We start from the raw sequence: 19,912 nt of genomic DNA, 5'->3' as shown, positions 1-19,912 counted from the left end.
TCGCTGAAGAACTCACCACAGAAAACATCCTGTGCAGGGAGCCGTACGCTGCTGCTGCCTGCTGCTGGGTTTTGCGAGCCAGCGCCAAACTCTTCGCTCTGGCTTTACTCCTCCTGAAGGCGGGCATTGTGGCTTGTCAATACAAACTTTGCCAGAGGAAAAGGCCCCTCAGAAGGAAGCCACAGACGTTGCGATCCCTCACAAACACACCTTCTTCTCTCTGAGCTCAGCTGCTCAAGTTTCTCTTTTGTGCCGATTAACGAAAATCAGAGACACTGATGACATACCAGTGTAACAGAGCTAAGCAGCGTACGAGAGAGCACAAACAGACCTGCAATGCCTCCCTTTTATTACTACAAATGCAGGGAAAATGTGCCAGATGAGAATGGTGTTTTTATAAATAGCTTGATGTAGTGAATGCAGGACAAAGTGCAGTCATGGCAAGGGAAGATGGGTTTTAGCTCCCCAGAAAGGTACCTGCCTGTTAAATTTACTGCATAAACAAAACATCAGGTGCTTTGAGAAATTTAGCCAAATACCTAAAAATATCTAGAGGGCGTTGACCGCCCTGAAGGTCAGCATGAATTATCAATGGTACTGATGCTGTCTCAAGGGTATATGCTGCTAAAAGGTATGGCATACAAATATTCTTATAATGATAAAGTGAAAAACAAATAGGCAGCTCTTTGGATGTCTTCTTTACATAGTTGTGCTTGTTCTTTGTTTGAACTTTTTAGTCATAATTACATCAATAAAAAGAAATCTAAATTGTGCTCATTAATAAATTCAGGCTTGAAAGGCGAAGTCCACATGCTGATACATATTCACACAAAACCAACCAGGTCTACAGACAGATTATTCTAAAACCAATGTAACTTTAAAGAAAATATAATAGGACATGACACCACTGAGCTTAAGAGTTGTAAGACTGACAAGCAATTCATTGAAAAGACAACAATACCATTGGCATAATAAAACTCCCATGTTCCCTCTATCACAGCTCTGACAGTATGCAATGAAGCTGAGCTATAAGGGTTCATTCCACACCGCCCTTGTGACAGCCTATTGCTCTCCAGAAAACTCTTTTCTAGAACCCAAATGATACATCCAGCCTGGGTATCTATATCATTGGTTATGAGGGTGCTGCTTCAGAGGTTTCAAGGATATTCACCTTCATACAAGCAAGGGAATGGTGCAGCCTTCTCCTTTAATTACTGCAATTAAACTTACATCCATCTCTTTCCAAATCATTAGCACAACTTGACAGCTCAGCATTTGCCAAACTGCAGAGCTCAGTTGCTGAGCAGCTGCTTATCAGAGGAACAATGATGCGAGCCCTGAAACAACACTCTGCTGATAATGATGCAGTAGGAACCTCTTGCTTAGCTGATGTGCTTTGCCCTTTTTTCCTTTTTGGAGACAGATTCAATGGGTGAGAAGACTATGTAACAGAAGACTGAGGAAATGGCCTCAAAGGATTGAGAGAAGTTTTACCTGCTCCCTAACATTTCATTTTTCAATGGTCACACAGCTTGGTTTAAAAATCCAGTTATATGGACTACTGTGTAGCATGTACAAGGCTTTTCTTATCCACCATTAGTGGTTGCCTTTGCAGTAGTCCACAGACCCTAGGGATACACAGAGCAATTCTGAAGAGAACTAAAAAAAAAAAAAAAAAAAAAAAAAAAAAATCACTACTCTGTGGAAATTAAAGGTTTACAGCACCACATATGTCATTTTAAAAATAACACAGGTCAGGTCACCAGATCCACATTTACTAAGAATATAACTATACTGTCTGGAAAAGTACTGTTTCTTCGTTTCCTATCAGCATGAGTTGTGGCAATTTCAAGCTCATAACAGATTATGTCTTAAAACACAGCTCATCCACTGGGACCTGGGGAAAAAAAAAACAGGCTGCTAAATTTCAGGCCCAAGCAATATCGTCAATCTTGATGAAAAACAATGACAGGCCTTTTCAGTTCCATATTAGGAGTTATTCTTCCCAGATTTGTTAATTAAACCTGTGTTATTAGCTAGCCATATGCCAGCTAAAAGATGTTACCAATTAACAGCTTTTTTTAAAGTATGTATTCATTAGAATAAAACCCAACTATGTTTTAGTAATCCTTCCAGCTTGTATTGAGGGACTTGCATAAATCAAAAAAGTTAAAAAGATGCTAAAATAAGCCAAATTAATGAAAGCATTTTCTTTAGCCATTCTTCTCCTCTAGAAGCACACAAACACACACTCAAGCCCTTTTCAAGAACATGTCTCCTATGTAAAATTTACATGTAAAATAATCAATCACCTTAAAATACTTTTAAGATGACTGGAAAAATTACATAGCCTTGTTGTTTGTTCCTGTGTGCTTTGAGTAACGCACATTCCCTTTACAGACATCTGGTTTTCATCTTCTCATTTTAGAGGCACCAGGCTTGATAGTTAACATAACAGTAACATCCTTTGTAATACAGGCTTCCCTCTATTGTCCTGCTATGTCTAGGTGCACTTACCGTCATCGAGTTCATTTCCCATCCTGCTTTTGCCCTTAATGCATGAAGGCAAAAGGCTAATTTTGCTCGGTCTGTATATACTTTGAATGAAAGGAAACAGCAGCTTGCCTCCGGGACAATTCTGAGCATTGCAGGCTACTTTGTAAGTTCAGTCTGGACCACCAGTGAAGCAGAAGCATAATTTGTATATACATTTTGTATTTTTTAGATATTTGTATGTGTGTGTATATACGTACATATATGTATACATATGTATACACACATCTACATAAACATACAATATGTACATACGTATCTTGGATTAGGAGTAGCCCTGTGACATTAGTGGTCTCTAAGTGTTATAAGCTCAGGTTTAATTCAGCTGGTCTCCAAATCTCTACAGTGATCTAGAGGAACTCTGCTTTTTACTTTTTTCAAATGGGGGGGGTGATGATTTTTCTGAATATTTTTCTGTTGCACTTATTATACTAATAACATGGCTTTTAAATGCCTTCAAGATGTATTTTCAAAGCATAATTTGCCACAGTGAAGACATCTATTTTAATTCCAGTGCTGAAAAAATAGTTAACATTCCAAATATTTAAAATGAATTACTGTTTAATTTTTAATTCCAAGCATTGTAAATACTGTTTGTAACATTCTCACCCAAAGTCTTTCGGGCTGAATGCAAAAACTTTTCTCAAGAGCTGAATTAGAAACTATGGCAACCGCTGAGCCATTATCTTTGCATTCATCTTCCACAATATATTTTTGCACTGTGCCTTCTTTGGAGTCAGAGAGGGCAACACTTAATCTCTTCTTGTTAGTAACAGGTATATTGCATTTCAGATGCTAAAAGACCAAATAATCCCCTGTAAAATACAAATACAGACCCTCCAAACTCCACATCACTCTCCCCTAGTTTTGCTGGGGTTTCATTTAGGCACTACAGAAGGATTTTGCTGCCTCAGAAGCAAATAATCACCGTGTGAGTAAAGGTCTATGTAAATTATTAAGTGCAGACAGGCACATAGTGCTATGGACAACAGGTACCAGAACATGAAAATCTGGTGGAACTTCCCTGTGCGTCTGACTCAACTGACCTCTTATTATCTCTGATTTTGCAGAATCAGCTGCAGGTAGCAGATTTTATTAAGTTTCGGAATTGCCGGTCTACCTGTTGTCTTACATATTGCTGACAGCACAAAATATGGATCAAAGCCTCACCGAAGTATGTAATAGCACCCAGGATGCGGTATCTGTCTGAAATTCTATACTGCAACTTTGTGAAACCTTAAGAGACTTTGTGTCTTATGGGTAACTGCTGGGCACATGACATACCTTGACATGCACTAAAATTGTGCTCCAGTGTTCTGCATCACAAGGGGAAAACACATACATTATAGTCAGCACGTTAACTGAATAGTGTCAAACTCTTAAAACAAACCCACCAAATAATCTACAATGGGCAAAGAGGTTACCCAGTTCCCTGGGTCTGTCAGAAGTGTGATTAGATAACTGCCTTTCATTGCAAAGCGAAATGCTGCCATCATATCCTGCACTGCAGGTGACAAGGATTGCCTTTGGAGGCCCAGGGTGGTGGACTCCCAGGCGACTTCCTGCCCCTCACTGGTGAAGTCGCAAGCATCTCCAGAGGCACTGCTAACTGTATCCTGTCGCAATGAACCAGGACTGCTGTCATATGCTTCTCTTTTCATCTGCAGGCAAGCCTTGTGGATTTTTCCCAGAAGACTACAAAGAATAGCTGCATTGTAAGAGATTCTCCCACCGGCTTCTTTCATTTGCAAGCATCCATACATCACAATTTCTTCTCCTGATCAAAAACATCTGCACATTTTGCACTGACAACTGCCACAGTATTTTCGAAAGGACATTTCCTTCAGCCAGAGGAAAGACAACAAATATCAATTCCAAATGCCAGTGACTCAGTGTAATAGCACAAAACAGAGCAACACAAGTTCACACCTCTGCATACAAGAACTGCAGTTTCCCTTTGCTCTTCTTTCTTGGAATTCTTATGCCTCCCTACCAGTAACTATGCACACAGGTCTCCATCCTTGACCCTATCTTGACCTAACATCTGGTTACAGATTTCACTCTAAATAAAGCACCTTTAATGCTTTGAGCTTTATGGTTTCAGGGCTCCTTACTATGTTTGCCAGTCAACTGCAGTATTTGAATCTGGGACAATCTATACTGTGGGTCTGATGCATTTAAAGAACTACAGGATCGAAACAACGAAGTGAAATCCAGGTCTGGGGTTAATGGCAAGCATTCTGTAACCTGCAATCCATCAATTTTGGTGTCTTCTCTGAGGGATGGAATAAAATCCTGAATTAATGAGAAAAATTCTTACAGACTTCTAACAGGCTACAATTTCATTCATATCACTGACACTCTCCTCAAAAGGCACATGATGACAGCAGGGGCCCAGCCATGGCTTCACACTTCTGGAGCCAACAACTCTGGTTGGGCTCACTATAGGCTGGGCTGTCTGCAAGGGAAGCACAATAATTAGCAGAGCTTCCTGTAGGCTTCTCCTTAGATTTTGATGCAGAACTGTCTCCTCCAGGCACAATGGAATCAAGCAAAACCACTGCTGATGAACATGCTACGTTCCCATGTTACCTCTTACACTCCCTAAATGCATCTCACATCTGGAAGGAAATGACACCTGTATTGCAGAGAAATATACATGATTTTGAGAGTACATCATTGTTAACCCCCTTCCTACAAAGGACAGGGGAAAAAAAAGTATGTTAATTGCAGATTACTCCCCAAGCTTCTGGATCTCATCAACTGCTAAAACGAAGTTCTCACAATTAAAATAAAGGAAAGATCCTTAATATCCTATGGATGCTGAGTAAACCTTCAGGCAGGCAGCTCTCCTGCAATTAATGACACGCTGTGCAAGTGCAAACTGCCTGGGCAATGCAAAATAGAGCTAATGAGAAGCTATCACCATGAACATCATTTAACCGAGATTGCCTCCATGCAAGAAATAGGTTTGGAGCCTTATGGACATCGTAGTTTTTTCTTCCTCTTATTTTACTTTTCCCAGAGGGACCTCTGTTGAGCTTCTGGTCATTTCTACTTGGCTTTCTTTCAATGTAACTCAACAATTGATGTTTATTTGAAGAATAACATTTTACAGTCTTTGCTTAAAATTCATCCACACACATTTTTATTTTGCTTTCTTTTGGGTTTGGGGGGGGGAGTTGTTGTTGGTTGGTTTGTTTTAGATTTCCCCTAGTTTTATTTCAATATTAACATTTCTTTTGGGATGTTTTGGGTATAAAGGTCACTAACTGACGGGCAAGAAAGGATGCCACTTATACCAAATGGAGAGAAACACAGCTCTGAAACCTACCAGACACATGTTGACATACATACATACACTGCCACACCATTCTAAATGTAATCAAAATACAATTTGTACTTGTCAGTTTTTATGTTTTATGCACCATATCATTACAAATCTTCTTTCTGATTCAGTATATTTTGGTAAATCTTTAACTTTCTCACTGAAAAGTTTTACTAAGAAACTGTTGGACTTTGATGGGAAAAAAAACACCACATCTCTCGACATTTACCCACTGAAAGACAATCGTCCAATTCTTACATACACACACCCAGAATGATGATCCTTATCTCATCTCTGAAAGTAAGTGAGTGTCATCACCAGATCAAAATAAGTAATTTAACCACCATGACCACATATATAGCATTTACTGACAGTGCCAAGAGAAGGTCATTGGTTATGTTTTGAGTAATGGTGTACCGAACTATCCTACAGCACATATGCTACAAATCACATGCTTGTACAATGTTTTCTAGGTAACAAGTCAGAAGAATACATAATTCCTAGCATTCACTTGCTTTCTTTTGGAAAATAAAATACCATTCAAACAAACCATAAACATCGAACAATTGTGTTAATTTTCTGCTGGGATTGGACTACATGAATAATGATTACTAACTGCTTTTGCCTCTACTATTCCATAGCAACTGTCATAGTTGCCCACTTCCTCTCCCCAAAAATCAAACCACATTTTTTAGTTTAACAATTGAGAATTCAGCCACCAGCAACAGGACAGGCATTCTTAATTCAGGTTTCAACCTAGACCTGAATGCATATTATATCTCAGGATTTTTACCCTTAAATTAGTCTGTCTGAATGAGAACTTGATGGCTTTAGCACTACTTCTAATGAAGGGGTTTCAAAATCAGTTTGAGACAGTTTGAAGATAAAATACTAATTTTTTCAATTTATGAAAGCCATCCCTTGGGTACATGGGTATGCTGTATATACAGGAGGCCAAAACCAAAAGCGTAGCAAACTCTTTACAATACTTGTTGATTTTCATTACAGAAATAGCCATATGAAGTCAGCTAATAGGTAACACAAGGATTTCCTTTTTGAAATCATGACACATGTTTTTCATCTGTTGAAAGCACTGTCTTGGGAAACTTGTGGTGGTAGCTGGATGATGCAGAAGTGGGAAGATGGGTTTGCTTTCTGACCCAGCCTCAGCATTCACACTACTTGGGCAGCATCTGATATGCAAATCAGCAGCTCAATTGCACATACACTTTAGATTGGAAGGGTTGGAGAAAAACCTCGACAGTTATCCAATTTAGGCACATTTGCGCATTGGCTCCTTGAGCACAGGAAGCGGGACTGCATGCAGGAAGACCAAAAACCAGATTCCTCAACATGGTCCCAGACACACAGAGTTCATGGAAACATCTGCTTGTTGCTGTACTTGCAAAAACTCCTGTCTGGCAAACGGAGGACTGTCCACAACTGGCATCACAATAAACAAAATACACAAACTTCAACAGCACTGGAAGGATGATTTGACATTGCGTAGGAAACTTGAGCATCCAAAAGCAGACTTCTGAAATGCCCAAGCACATAGGTTTTTCTACTTTATTTTTTTCCCTTATATCTATAAATATAGACATTTCAAGTAGGGCCATAATACTGATCTGCACCTCATCCCTATAAAAAGCTGAAAGTATTTGATGAAAATGTTCCATCCTGCAGGAGATGAAGATTTTCATTTGCCAAAGATGCCATTCGGTCTGCTGACCAGATAGACGGCAAGTGAACACAGGAGTGGAGAAGCAGTGAGCTGAGCTAATCTAAAGCAGTCCATGCTAAGGAAAGGTGTTCAGAAATTTTTCATCATACTCTCTGTTCATCGCATTAAGAATGATATTCCCAAGGAAAAAAAAGTTTTCTCCCTCTGCAGTGAGTAGTATTTGTTACTTATTTTTTATTAAGAGGTGGTGGGATAGACTTGGCCATATATACGCATACTAATGAATGACCAGTAACCCATTCTGAGAGTAGACTGACTATTTTAAGAGTTAACAGTAAAGCAAAGGCAATTTCTGTAAGTCTCTATGCGCAACTTATTGCCAGAATCAATTTTACTTCATTGTTTGAAAGAAATACAGCACTACTTCAAAAACATTATAAAATCAAACCAGTTGGCCATTCTTTAGAGGGCAAATTCTTGTTAACATCCAAAATGTCTCATCACTGAGTAGCTTCCGTTTCTGCATCTGCAATGTTAATTTTTGAAGATGCCAGCATAAAACCATTCTGCATTCATTTACTATTTTTACCATGATTACAAACCATCACATTAGCTATTTTTACTGGGTTTCTTAGGTTTCATAAAGAACTCTAATATACAGCTGAGACTATAATGAAGTTATGTGAAATATTTCACAGACTTTACTCTAAGGCTTTTTCTTAAGATCTGTAAAATAATATTCTCCCTCACACATGCATTTATATGAAGTTCCTTCTTTCTGTCTGTTCAAATTTAATATGATTTTGGAAATACTTAACTCCAATGATACTCAAAAGATTCAGAGCAACTGGAAGTCAGATTGCAGCACTCTTACAAGAGACCATAGAATAAGAGGTACTTAAATGGTAAAATTTCACCTTTTAGCTATGTTTGTCTTTCATAAAAGGATATTTTTAATATATTGAAAATACAAATTAAAGATAAATTAGTAACAGACTTCTAAACTTCATCTTTAAAGAAACTGTGGGTTAGAGAAAGTATTTCTAACCAATGCAGTTCGCAATTAGAAATCATGAGTAGCTAAAGGAAAAGTTGCATTTTTTTATTTATTCAGCTTCATGCTACTTGGATGTACAGAGAGCTTGATTCTTGGCAACTGTCAACACACCAGGATTTAACTGAGCACCAGAAACACAGATAATTAGTTCTCAAAATGAATAAACACAACTAAAACTAATTGCACTGACAAGCATATTCAATTCCTACATTTTCTGAGGTCCTCTATTCTTCTGTCAACAGCACGCCTACATACTCCAGAACCAACAATTGTAAGGACGATATGCCACAGCAAACAGTATTTTAACACAGTTTGAAAATGTACTGCAGCAGAATGTGTTAGAAGTATAACATCTAACCTTGTTAAATAAAATAGAAAATAAAGTTAAAGGTGTTAAAGGTATTAAAGGTATAAATGGGCATCCCAGAACTACAGAGCTGACAAAACTAATGAGCATCTTGAATTAATGGCTCTTGATGTCCATATGTTTTTAATATTATTTTATAACTAAGGAATAGTTTCCTTTTCTGGAATGAAACAATCCTCTATTGCCTTTCTAATTAATTTTTTAGTTCTCACTTGAAACACAAACATACAACTATTCTAAATTGATTAATTTCTTGGGCTACAAAAAATGAATGACTGAATGAACCCATGTTTGAATGTAGTACACATGCAACAAAAGACTCATTCTTGTGAGATTACAAGGAACTTCTGAAATGCCTCACTGTACTTTCAGTTAAGATGATGCTTAAGCTTAGGTTGTTGGTATGAGATGAAAAAGATAATAATGAAAAAAAAAAAAAAATGCTCCAAATGAGAAACACAAAATCTAGAAATCAGACATGCAGCCATTAAATCCAAAGCTTTAAGACTCCCATTATTTACTTACATTTTATGGGACAAAATTCAACCCAGCTTCAAAGGAGTCTGTCCCCTCAGAGCCAAGTAATTGTATCTACAGCTTCTGACAACTGGGAAGTGAGCATCTCTAGCTGCCTCTCCCCTGAAATATCCCAAGCTGTTCCTGTTCCAGGCTGTGCTCAGGCTGTGCTCAGAACCTCTTAGCGCCACCAACATCTCCACAGAGCAGAGTCTACAGATTTCCTCTCCCCCATACTTCTGCAGCATTGCCTAATGCTGAGGTGTCTGCACTCCTACTCTCCCACAGGCGTGGGTCAAGTTAGCATGTGCAGGAAACAGAAGGCAAAAGAGAAAAGAAAAAATAAACCCAAATCCAGATGCTGTGCTTTTGGAGGCTGCACAATTTCCTCAAAGTAGCTTTTATTAGCAATAGCTGTTGTTCATCTGGCGAGCAGTCTCAAATCACAGCTATAAAGACAGAAATCATTTTAATTCCTTTTATACTCAACCACAAAAGCACCTACTATATACACATTACCTACATTTACTGTAAGGTCTGGGTGTTTTTAATTCCACATCTATCAGAGAAATCAAAAAGCTCAGATAAAAAGCTCTGACAGTAATAGGCACCTTCCAACAGAAAGACAGCAATCAATTACAAACCATTTGCAGAAATTGTAGAGCTGTCACAGGCTTGTTTACAGCTGCAGTTCAAGTCAGACTGCCTCTGCCAAGCCGTTTTTGCCCCTTGCACCTACAAAACTAGGACAGCTTCAGATAATTCTCTAAAAGGGCACTAGCAGACCTGCATGCCAACCCAAGAAGCAAACTGCCACATGCCATAGCCCATTACTTCAGCAAATTGTGTACAAGCCATTAATATTGCTAGACATGACAGATTTAAGGCTGCAGAGAGGGCAAGGAGTGGATCTGTGTTTCCCCCTCTCCTTTTTTTTATCTTTAATTGCAGCACGTCATTTAGAGCATTGGGGCATATTTAGTACGTTCAGCGCAACAACTAGTGTACATGAATTGTTCTTCATGTATTTAAATCCTCTTGAACTCTCCCTTTCTGTCATCTGGTGTATTTGACAGAGATGATCAGGACTGGCTTTGTTTTTCTGCTAAAGTAAAGCTGATGCTCCAAAACCTCCTCCCCTTTATCAGCACAGGAGCTCAGCCACGTATATCCACACAGTGCATGAGGGGGTGTGCATATAGCCAGGTCAAGCAGGGTACCCCAAGGCACCTGGGGGAACCTGCCCAAGCACTAGCCTGCTGGTGCAGTCAGCTACAGAGTCATCCTAAGCCTTGGGGTCACCTCTTCTGTGCTTCTGCAAAGATCCTTGCCCCTAAAACACTGCAGAAGCCTTGAAACAGGACAGTACAGAAATAGAAATCTACATTTTCCCTTCCAAAGGAACAATTTGTCCTAGGGGGGAGGAAAATCCAGTTCATTCTTGTCTGGTTGCAGAGACTTTTAGTAGTGTAAGCAATATGTTTCACAGGATATAGATTATCTCTGTGGGAATCCCCTGTGCAGCAGGAGGTGGGCTGAAGAGTCACAATCACTGGGCTTCTCATTACTTTGTCAGGAAACTGCATAAAGTCACCTATATAGACTAAGGCAGATTACAAAATAATACCAAAAGTAAGACAGGATCAGCTCCCCTAGGTACGGCTAGAGGCACAATATATCTTCCCTATTCTCGTCTTCAGAGTTTTTACGTTCTGCCTTATCTCTACCAATTTTTCATACAACCTAGTACAAGACAGTAATATATTGCAGAACCATAAGAACTTTATAACTTCATTTGTATTATGCAAGAGTGTAATGCAAGTGTTATCCTAAATTTGCTTGGAGATATAACCAACTCAACAGAAGTAACAAAAATGTTTCTGTTGTCAGGATTGCAACGCCTAGTAAAATTACAGCCACCAACATGAGAACACTCCCACGGTAGCAGCGGGATGTTCATCTTGGACACAAGCTGCAATTTGACTGCCTCAGAGCAAAATTGCTCTGAGACCAAAATTGCTCTTCGAAGACCAACACATTTTAAGGTGGACACGGATTCTGGGGGTCCCTGCCTCACCTTCCAAGGTGCTGACTGAGAGAAGATCTGAGCATCCATTACTTCAACCAAAGTCAAACAGTAACTGCAGACACACAAAGGCACTCCAAATTAGAGATTGGGCTCCTAAACACTGTTCCTCTCCAAGTCTGCAGTCCAGTGTAAAACTACTGACATTAAGCAAGTATTGCTATGGTCATTGCAGTCTTAACAACAGCCGTAGAAGTAGCAGCAAAAAGAAAACATGAACCAAACTGAATCAATTTGAAGGAAGGCTGTAGCAGCTTTACGGTTCTCTGAGAACTGGCTTCAAGCAACAAAGAAAGATGAATTTAACAAGTTTCAACCTATTTGCCATTTGTACTCATCACACTGCTTTTGGAGACCCACCAGCTGTGCCAAAGATGATGACCTGTCAGGTGACCTCAAGATAATAAAACACTAAACAAAGGTAATACACATAATTGGGGTTTTTGTCTGTTACTTCATTTTTGTTGGGTTTTCCTTTTTTTTTTTTTTTAAATTAGTGCAATACATTAAATTCTTTCTCACAAAACACAGAGCGTTAACACTACAACACTCTTTTTGTTCATAACGACTATTACATCAAGCATGTTCTTACCCTGAAAGGTGGATCAATCTTCTCCCTGTATGGCACTTGGTCCAGAATGCCATCAGTACTGCTCCTTTTCAAGCTGGATGTGACATCAGGCACATTACTAAAATCTGCATTCAAAAGAAAACAAAGAAATTAGAGTGTTATAGGACAGGAACAGGAAAATTATTTGCTTTTATCTGCAAATACTTTTGGTACTAGCCAAAATAATAGTAGAGAAGGAATACAAAATCTGTGATCCTCTCCACCTGCCAGAAAAAAAAATAACACAAAAGGTCAAAGCAAGGAGCAACTGTGCCTGGAAACTCTGCTTTCAAAACAGCAGCTGGGCACTTAAGACTGTCTGAAGCAATGTACAAATCTGATCTACCAAAATAAACCTAACGCTCTTTCTAGCAGTGTGCTTTCAAAGGTAGCATTAACTGTAATAAGCACACACTGAGCTGAGACAACCAGTGAGGATAATTAAATGCACTCAGTAGTTCTCGGATGAGCACACTATTGTTCATCATGACTTACTCCTGAATCCCTTAAAGATTTAAGAAAAGAGAATTTTGCCTTGGAGTAGGCACCACAGTTCATAATACAGATAACATCTCTTCTTGCTACTAATAGTCCACCAAGTTTACCAAGTTTGGAGTCCATGCACATAGTAGCTGGCACATTGTAAAAACCAAAGGAGGCGCTGCCCTGCTCTACTTATTGACAGACTGTAGCTTTTAATAACATTTATATGTAAACTCAAGATCTATTCAACAATATTGAACATTCGGATAAAAATGATGGGTTTTTTTCTTTACAGTGCCTCAATTGGCTGCTTAAAATCTGCAGAGACATTTACATGGAAATTCTAATTAAACTTCTAGAAGTAAACAAGTGATTTTTGAGCTGCAGTATTCTCAATCTGAGTAGCCTCAAAAGATAAAATAGTAATAAAATGAAGCCTTGTTTTAATTTGCTGCTTTGTTTTCTAGCCTTTAAGCCTCTGGGGTATAATTCACACCATATTACCATATTTTCAAGCTCTTTCTCAACACCTACAAATGCTGGAGATTTATTTTTAAGTGAAAGGCAAGATTCTCATTTAATCACTGACTCCAGCAACTGATGTGGTAATTAAAATAAGTATCACTCATCTTGCAGCAAAATCATGAGAGTTAGCAATAATGAATTGTGAAGGACAACAGTATCTCTCTGCCTGGGTGCTGCTGTGGTCCCTGCAGAGCAGGACCAGCTCCTCTCAGCAAGAACTGACAAATATGGACTGAAGCTGGGAGGAAAATGGGAATTTTATGGCCAAAAGAGCACCTTAGGCCCAGGAGGAGTCTTCCTGGGAAAGACTAAACATGGCAGACAGACCTATGCAAATACCTAAGCATGATCTCATCTCGATATTTTATTTTTCCATATGTTACTAAGGTGTCTATGCCAAGCTTAGCATAAAGGTTGTCACTTTTCACCCAAAGATGTGACTACTCTGTCATTTCCCTATCCTTGCAGAACCAAGGTCCCACTGCTTTTCTCTCCTCAAGCTTTTTTACCTTTTCCTCCTGGAGACAGGTGTGGCTCCTGATATTTCAGAGCCTGTGTAACATGCAATACCCCAAGTTATCACCTTTGCAGGAAAAACATTTTACACAACTCCATCAATCAACCACCTATCTTCTTTAAGAACTTAAAAAGGAGTGTGACTTGTCTATTTATTTTATTATGCTTTTATCCCTCTTCCTCTACCAAGCCTGAAAAATTTTCTCCTGCCCTCTACTTTTAAAGTAATTTTTAGTCTCTCTTCCATATATGGGTAAAATCAGGAATGCCTATTGACTTTCACCACTGTCTACTCCTGGGTATACAAAAGGTAAGCCAACTCCTAAAATTTGAACTGACTTTTAAATAACGTTTTTTTGTGGGGGTGAGCCAATGCCAAGGATATTACTTCCCATTTTTTTCTTGGTTGTGCTCTTTGTACTTGCCTTCTGGGTTTTATCACTCTTCTCCCCTATACCTCCAAGCAGCATGCAATTGAGAGATTCTGCAGTGGCATAAAGGATCTAGAGTTTAACCTCAGGTAGCTATCTAATGAGAAAAAAAAAACTATGTCTTTTCTCTGATTTTACAAAGTGAGCATTCAATACATTTGTCCTTTACAAAACAGGAAGTAAAACTAACCTACGTAAGCAATGAAGAGAAAGTATAAAAGTAGGAAGAGGAAAATAAGATAAAATGATCAGCAGACAACAAGAACGGAAGAAATCAGGATGACACCACCCAAGTAGGTAAACAGAACATTATATCACTTTGTCCAGATGATATATTTTTTCCTCCCTTCACCCCAATCTTTGTTTTTCCTTTGTAGTCTATAGGACTGTCAGCAGTAGGTCTATATAGCCTTGACCATTTTAATAGCACTTGCTATTGGCAGAATGCATTGCTGATGGTAGTTAGGGTAAGCAACAGCAAATGTTATTTTAAATAGTAAAACCTAAAAAAAGTTACACGGAAAGGATCCAAGGTGGAAAAGGACATCCTACTGCACGTTGCATGACAAACTAACAGGGGGAGGGAAGGAAGGAAGGACGTATGGCTCGCTGATCAGTTTAGCATCCATATCCTGTCTCTCTTTCCTTCTCTTACTGTGGAAGCAGACTTCCTTTGGATCTGCTCCTATAAACTACCAAATTATTCCCAAAGAGCACAGAAACACCAATATCAGCTACATAGCTAAAAACAAACAAAAAAAAAACCCAACCAAATTCAAAGGGCAAAGAAAATGAGTATTACCTTGGAGAATGGGTAACTTCAAGTGCAAAGCCTAAGGTCATCAATACAGCAGCAAGTGTAATATTGGAATTCTCTCTGCTTCTAGTACTACACGGAAAGGGAGCATCAAGCCAAACCATACAAAATGTATTGTCTTTGAACATTCAAATTTAGATTTAGCTCTACAATGGGATTCTTATTAACAAAGATGTTCAAAAGTAGTAGTGTACCTTACAGGCAGGTAGCCACTACCATTTCAGGGAAAACTAGCAATAAAACTGTAGAGACTATGAACTGAATTAATTCAAAGATGTGAGAATATGAAATCATTCCAGTATATAATATTCTGGATTAATGCTGGGCATGAGCATAGGAAAGAATGCAAGGAGATATACATTCCTAAAAATCATCCAAATGTGAGTTCAAATCAGCACTTCCTGACAATTTTTTTAATTAATATTATTATTTTTAGAAAGCTATCTCTAATGTCACTTACCTCACTATAATTACATTACTGACTAGTTAAAGAGAACACAGACTGTTTTGCTGGAAACCTTGCTTAAAGGACTTTACAGCATAGCAGTGGTGAGTATACCATGACTCAGTCTGACTATACAGCTCCATTACAGTAGTACATCAGATTTATTCTATTAACATACTTGTGATAAACCTGTCTGGAAGAAAAAAAAGGAACTGATAGTACTGAGTTAAAACTTGGAGCTGGCTGGCATTGGCTCTATCAGACACAGGGTAAGCTTCTAGAGGCTTCTCACAAAAGCCACCCCCTGTAGACTCCCCACTACCAAAACCTTGCCACACAAACCCAATACAGTCAGCAAACAAGAAGAGTCGCAACCTCAGATAAACGCTAAAATTCTCAGAAAAGTACAGGTAGAAAATGCCATTATGTGAAAAGCTTAACTACATCATATGAAATGCATAACAAACTTTTTGCTTGGTATCTAGCAATGACCAACCAAGTACTAAGAACCTGCTTAGCACCTTCATCTGCCAATGGCATCAGCAAAGAAGAGTGCCATTACTCCTACAATATTGTGTCTTGCTCACAGGCAGATACGTGACTCACAGCCATTCAAGAGAAATTACAATGTAAGCACTGAAAACTGAAAGAAAGTATACTTCCTAAGTCATGCTCCTCACTACTCAACATTCAGTTAAAAGTAGGCATAGAGCACACAGGACAGTTGGTGAGAAAAACAAACACATACAGCATATCCTGGAGCTCTGTACGCCTACAGCAATGTCGCTTTCCCACATCACTGTGGTGATACACATAGAAGTGGTCAATATGGAAGTTATTCACATGTTTGTGAGCAGTAAGGTACAGTGGAAACACATCCTCTAGCAGATGTGTGAGACAATAATAATTTGTGCTACAATCCCAGCCAAGATACCAAAGGAAATCAACTGGAAAACATCAACATCGACCATCCGGCAATTCATTTACCATAAAGAAGCCATCAACAAATGCAAATGTCACTTATCTCTTTTTTTTTTTCTGTTTAATTAATGAAGAAGCCTTAATTACTTTCTAGTCAGCACTGCTCTTACCACTTTAGCCACTCACTGCAAAGGCAAAGTTACCATGAGAAGAAAATAGGAACTGAGGAACCTGTTTCTTTTATGATTTCTTTTTCCCCATAATACTTCAGAACTTGTTCTGGTTTATAATATTTTTTTTCCACCAATTTAAAAAAAAAGCTAAATAACCATCACAAGCATGTCAAGTGTTAACACATGTCAAGCACTATGCAGGTGGTGTAACCACCCCCTTTTCAAAGTACAGCAAGAGGGTGTGTTTCTACCTGCCACTCTACTGACAATGGTAATTGAACACAACATTCCTTCCAGCTCTACGTGAGAAGATAACACAGCAAAATTAAATGTACTCAGTCACTCACTCCAAGATAAATTAAGACCACTGTAGGGCACCATTTTCAGGCCTAGCAGGAGCAGTAGTTCAGTGCATCACTTGATAACTACCCTCAGCAAGTAAAGAGGCACCCTGACAGGCAGTCCTGACCTCAGTAAAAATATAGTGACTATGCCAATATGGAAAATCAGGTTTCCATTCTGCAATGTTTCTGAGATTTCAAAGACAGTTTGCTTTGCATCAGAATGAAACCATATCCTTTACATTATCCCTAACAGAGAGCAAAAAGAAGTAGCTTGACACCAAGATGTTCATCCATGATGTAGGAGAGAGATGAAATCACCTGTTCTGTCAGATTCAGGTGAGGAAACCAAATGGGTTCTGGGTCTGTTCCAGTGAAGGTAAGATGCTTGATTAGCAGCTAGCAGCTGTAAATCTTTCCTAGTATCCATGACTCCACTGATCCACTTAATCATATCACCAAACATTCCCTACAACAAATAGATTCAGAGCCTAAAGTTCATGGTAAAGCTAGTCCCATAGGATGTGACTGACTCAGGCTGAAATTTGTCTGTCCTCAACAGAGGAGAGTGAGGCAGGGTAGCAATTAATGACTAGAAAATTACATATTTGAGGTGGGTGCAATCAGATTTGAACTCATGCAACTCATCAGAGGATTAAACTTTCCTTAGCCCTCAACACTGTAAACCTGGCATATGAAATTGAAACTCAAAGAGCACTGATTTTAATAAATGATTTTACTGATGATAGGGAAAAGTGGATGATGCAGCTGGTGAATAACAAGCAATAGCTACGTTTAAAGAAGAAACAAGAATGCTGGGGAAATCTAATGAGATCTGTGACCTATGTAGTAACCTAGGGCTTTCACAATCAATTTTAGGAAAGAAAAATTTACAATGTGGAGATAAATTGAAAGTTATATACATACAGTATGGGTAAACAGACTGTGTCAAAATAACCTGACATCTGTCTTTGGTAAATTCAACCTTCTGGAAATTCAGTTAAAAATAAAAAAGTAAGTAAGTAAATAAATAAATAAATCTTTATAATATCCCGAGGGAAATTATTAGCTAAAATGAAAAGGATGGGAATTAAGGCAGAACTGCTAGCAGATAATATAACAGTAGATCAGCCTGAATGTACTTCTAAGCCCAGGAGAAGCTAATGATAGATTTTGTCTAGCATGGATTTGGGGACCAATTTTACTTGGTGTTTTCATTATTTGTTTCATTAAAGAAAGTACAATAGGAATTACTCTTATTAAATACTTTAATCATTCAAAGTTAATACACAGCATTAATTAAGAGCATGACTGGAGATGCATAAAGGAGGTGCAACATGACCTTGAAGATGGGGGCCACAGTCCCATAATGAAATTACATAGAACAAGGTTTCAGGGACCAGTAAGAGCAATTCCTTCTATAAGCTGTGGCTCCTCAGTTGGAAACATGAAAGAAGCATGGAAGTGTGAAGAAGGGTTTAACAACATGTAGTTGTGAGATAGAGCTACTTAAGCAATGGTCAAGGCCAGCAGATATTGTTATAACATCAGCCAGGAATATGCCTCTCTCTTCAATACACGTCTTCAATATATATGTCTTCAGTTAAAAGACTGGCTTTCAACCATCACATAAGCAACTTACCTGGGAGCACACAATAAAACCACTCTATCCTATTTTAAAATCAAATAGGATAAATGCATCAACAGGGTTGCTGAAAGCCTTGACTAGCAGAGGACTGGACTCACTGAGCCTGGAAATTGTTTCCCATTCTAGGTTTCTCTGTCACCAATGTAGCACGAGTATTACACAGATACCTAAATACAGCTGCATGGACAGATCACTGAAAGGCTCTGTCTGTTCAGTAGAGTGCAAGAAATACTTTAAGTTTCATTAGTACTGATGTGTAAAGATACTGCAAAGGGTGTTTATGGGTAAAAGAATGCTTATATCACAAGTGCACATTGGTAAAGAAACCCCAAGAGCTGCCCTACACCCCAGTCACTTGCTCATTCCAGCTCAGATGTTCATTTAATAAGGAACTCCAGCGGTTACTCTGCTACAAACTGATCTTTTTCTCATTTGTAGTTCTTTGGCACATGAGAGGGAAATGGGGCTCTCATTTCATGTCCTTGCTGATGCAGTTTTTTTACCTGGAGTACTTAAAACACACATGCAGAGCTTCAAGCTTGGTCTAGGCTTTAAAGTACAGATACCCTGATCTCAAATCAGAGTAACTGACAGCATTTTTAAACACTAGTATTATCCAGTGATTTCAGATAGATGTTACAAAAAAAGTGGGCATCAACTTATTTCTGAGAATACTAATAGGAATTTTAGCTTGAAAAAAAATTAGGATCTGTAATTACAAGGAATTATAGGAGGTCCAGTCTATCCACTAGGAAAGAATGCATTCAATATTTTCACTAATTCCCAAATGCTCTAGAAACTGACAATAAAACACAACACAGCCAATCTTCAGCATGTAGAATATTCTCCCTCTCCCCATTACAGAGCTTTTCCATAACACAGCTGCACGGTTTGGACGGAAATGAGATATTACATTCGGGTAATAAAGTTAAGCTAGGTGTATGGAATGCTGCATTTCTTATTGTTGTGTTAATTCTCCAGACTGATCAGTTAATTATGATAAGCTTGCAGTTCCCATATTTTTCTAGCCAATGTTACTATCAAGAGAAAAGTAAGCTTCCAAGAGAAGATAACAAGTATTTCCAAAATCCCTGGTGCAAATCATACTAAAGTCTGAGCCAACTCTCAGAAAGGTACAAAGCCTTGGTGGTCTTAATGCCTTCAAACTTACTGAAAAACAGGGAGTGGTAGGTGAAACATTCCAGCACTGCCTGGAGAAGTATCAGTGTGGTGAACTCTGAATGTACTCCTTTGGAGTCTAATACCTATAACTTAAACAGTTCAACCTGGCAGGTAGCACATGTGCTTATTTCTTTTGGTTTGATACAACCAAATATATTTCAGGTTTTCAACAGTATATTTACTCTTTTGTAGTGAAGTTTAAAAATAGGTATGTAAGCATTTCCTTCTG

General features: G+C 38.6%; 1 protein-coding gene across 3 annotated transcripts in view; it reads right to left on the bottom strand.

The window, feature by feature from the left end:
* Positions 1–19,912, bottom strand: part of TIAM2 (TIAM Rac1 associated GEF 2) — a 134,664-nt gene that overhangs the window by 19,324 nt on the left and 95,428 nt on the right. For 2 of the 3 annotated variants that reach the window (XM_061471592.1, XM_061471593.1), the window contains one exon: positions 12,184–12,287. In XM_061471592.1, coding sequence (XP_061327576.1) covers positions 12,184–12,287 — 104 coding nt within the window. Of the gene's footprint in view, positions 1–3,977; positions 4,127–12,183; positions 12,288–19,912 lie in introns of those variants that run through there. The other variant, XM_061471594.1, reaches the window with a different exon arrangement.

Source organism: Pezoporus flaviventris, unplaced genomic scaffold, assembly GCF_033815535.1.
Source record: "Pezoporus flaviventris isolate CSIRO_AGI_PZ_B2104156 unplaced genomic scaffold, CSIRO_AGI_Pfla_v1 ptg000066l, whole genome shotgun sequence".
Lineage (NCBI taxonomy): Eukaryota > Metazoa > Chordata > Aves > Psittaciformes > Psittacidae > Pezoporus > Pezoporus flaviventris.
This window is presented reverse-complemented; position numbering and strand designations above follow the sequence as displayed.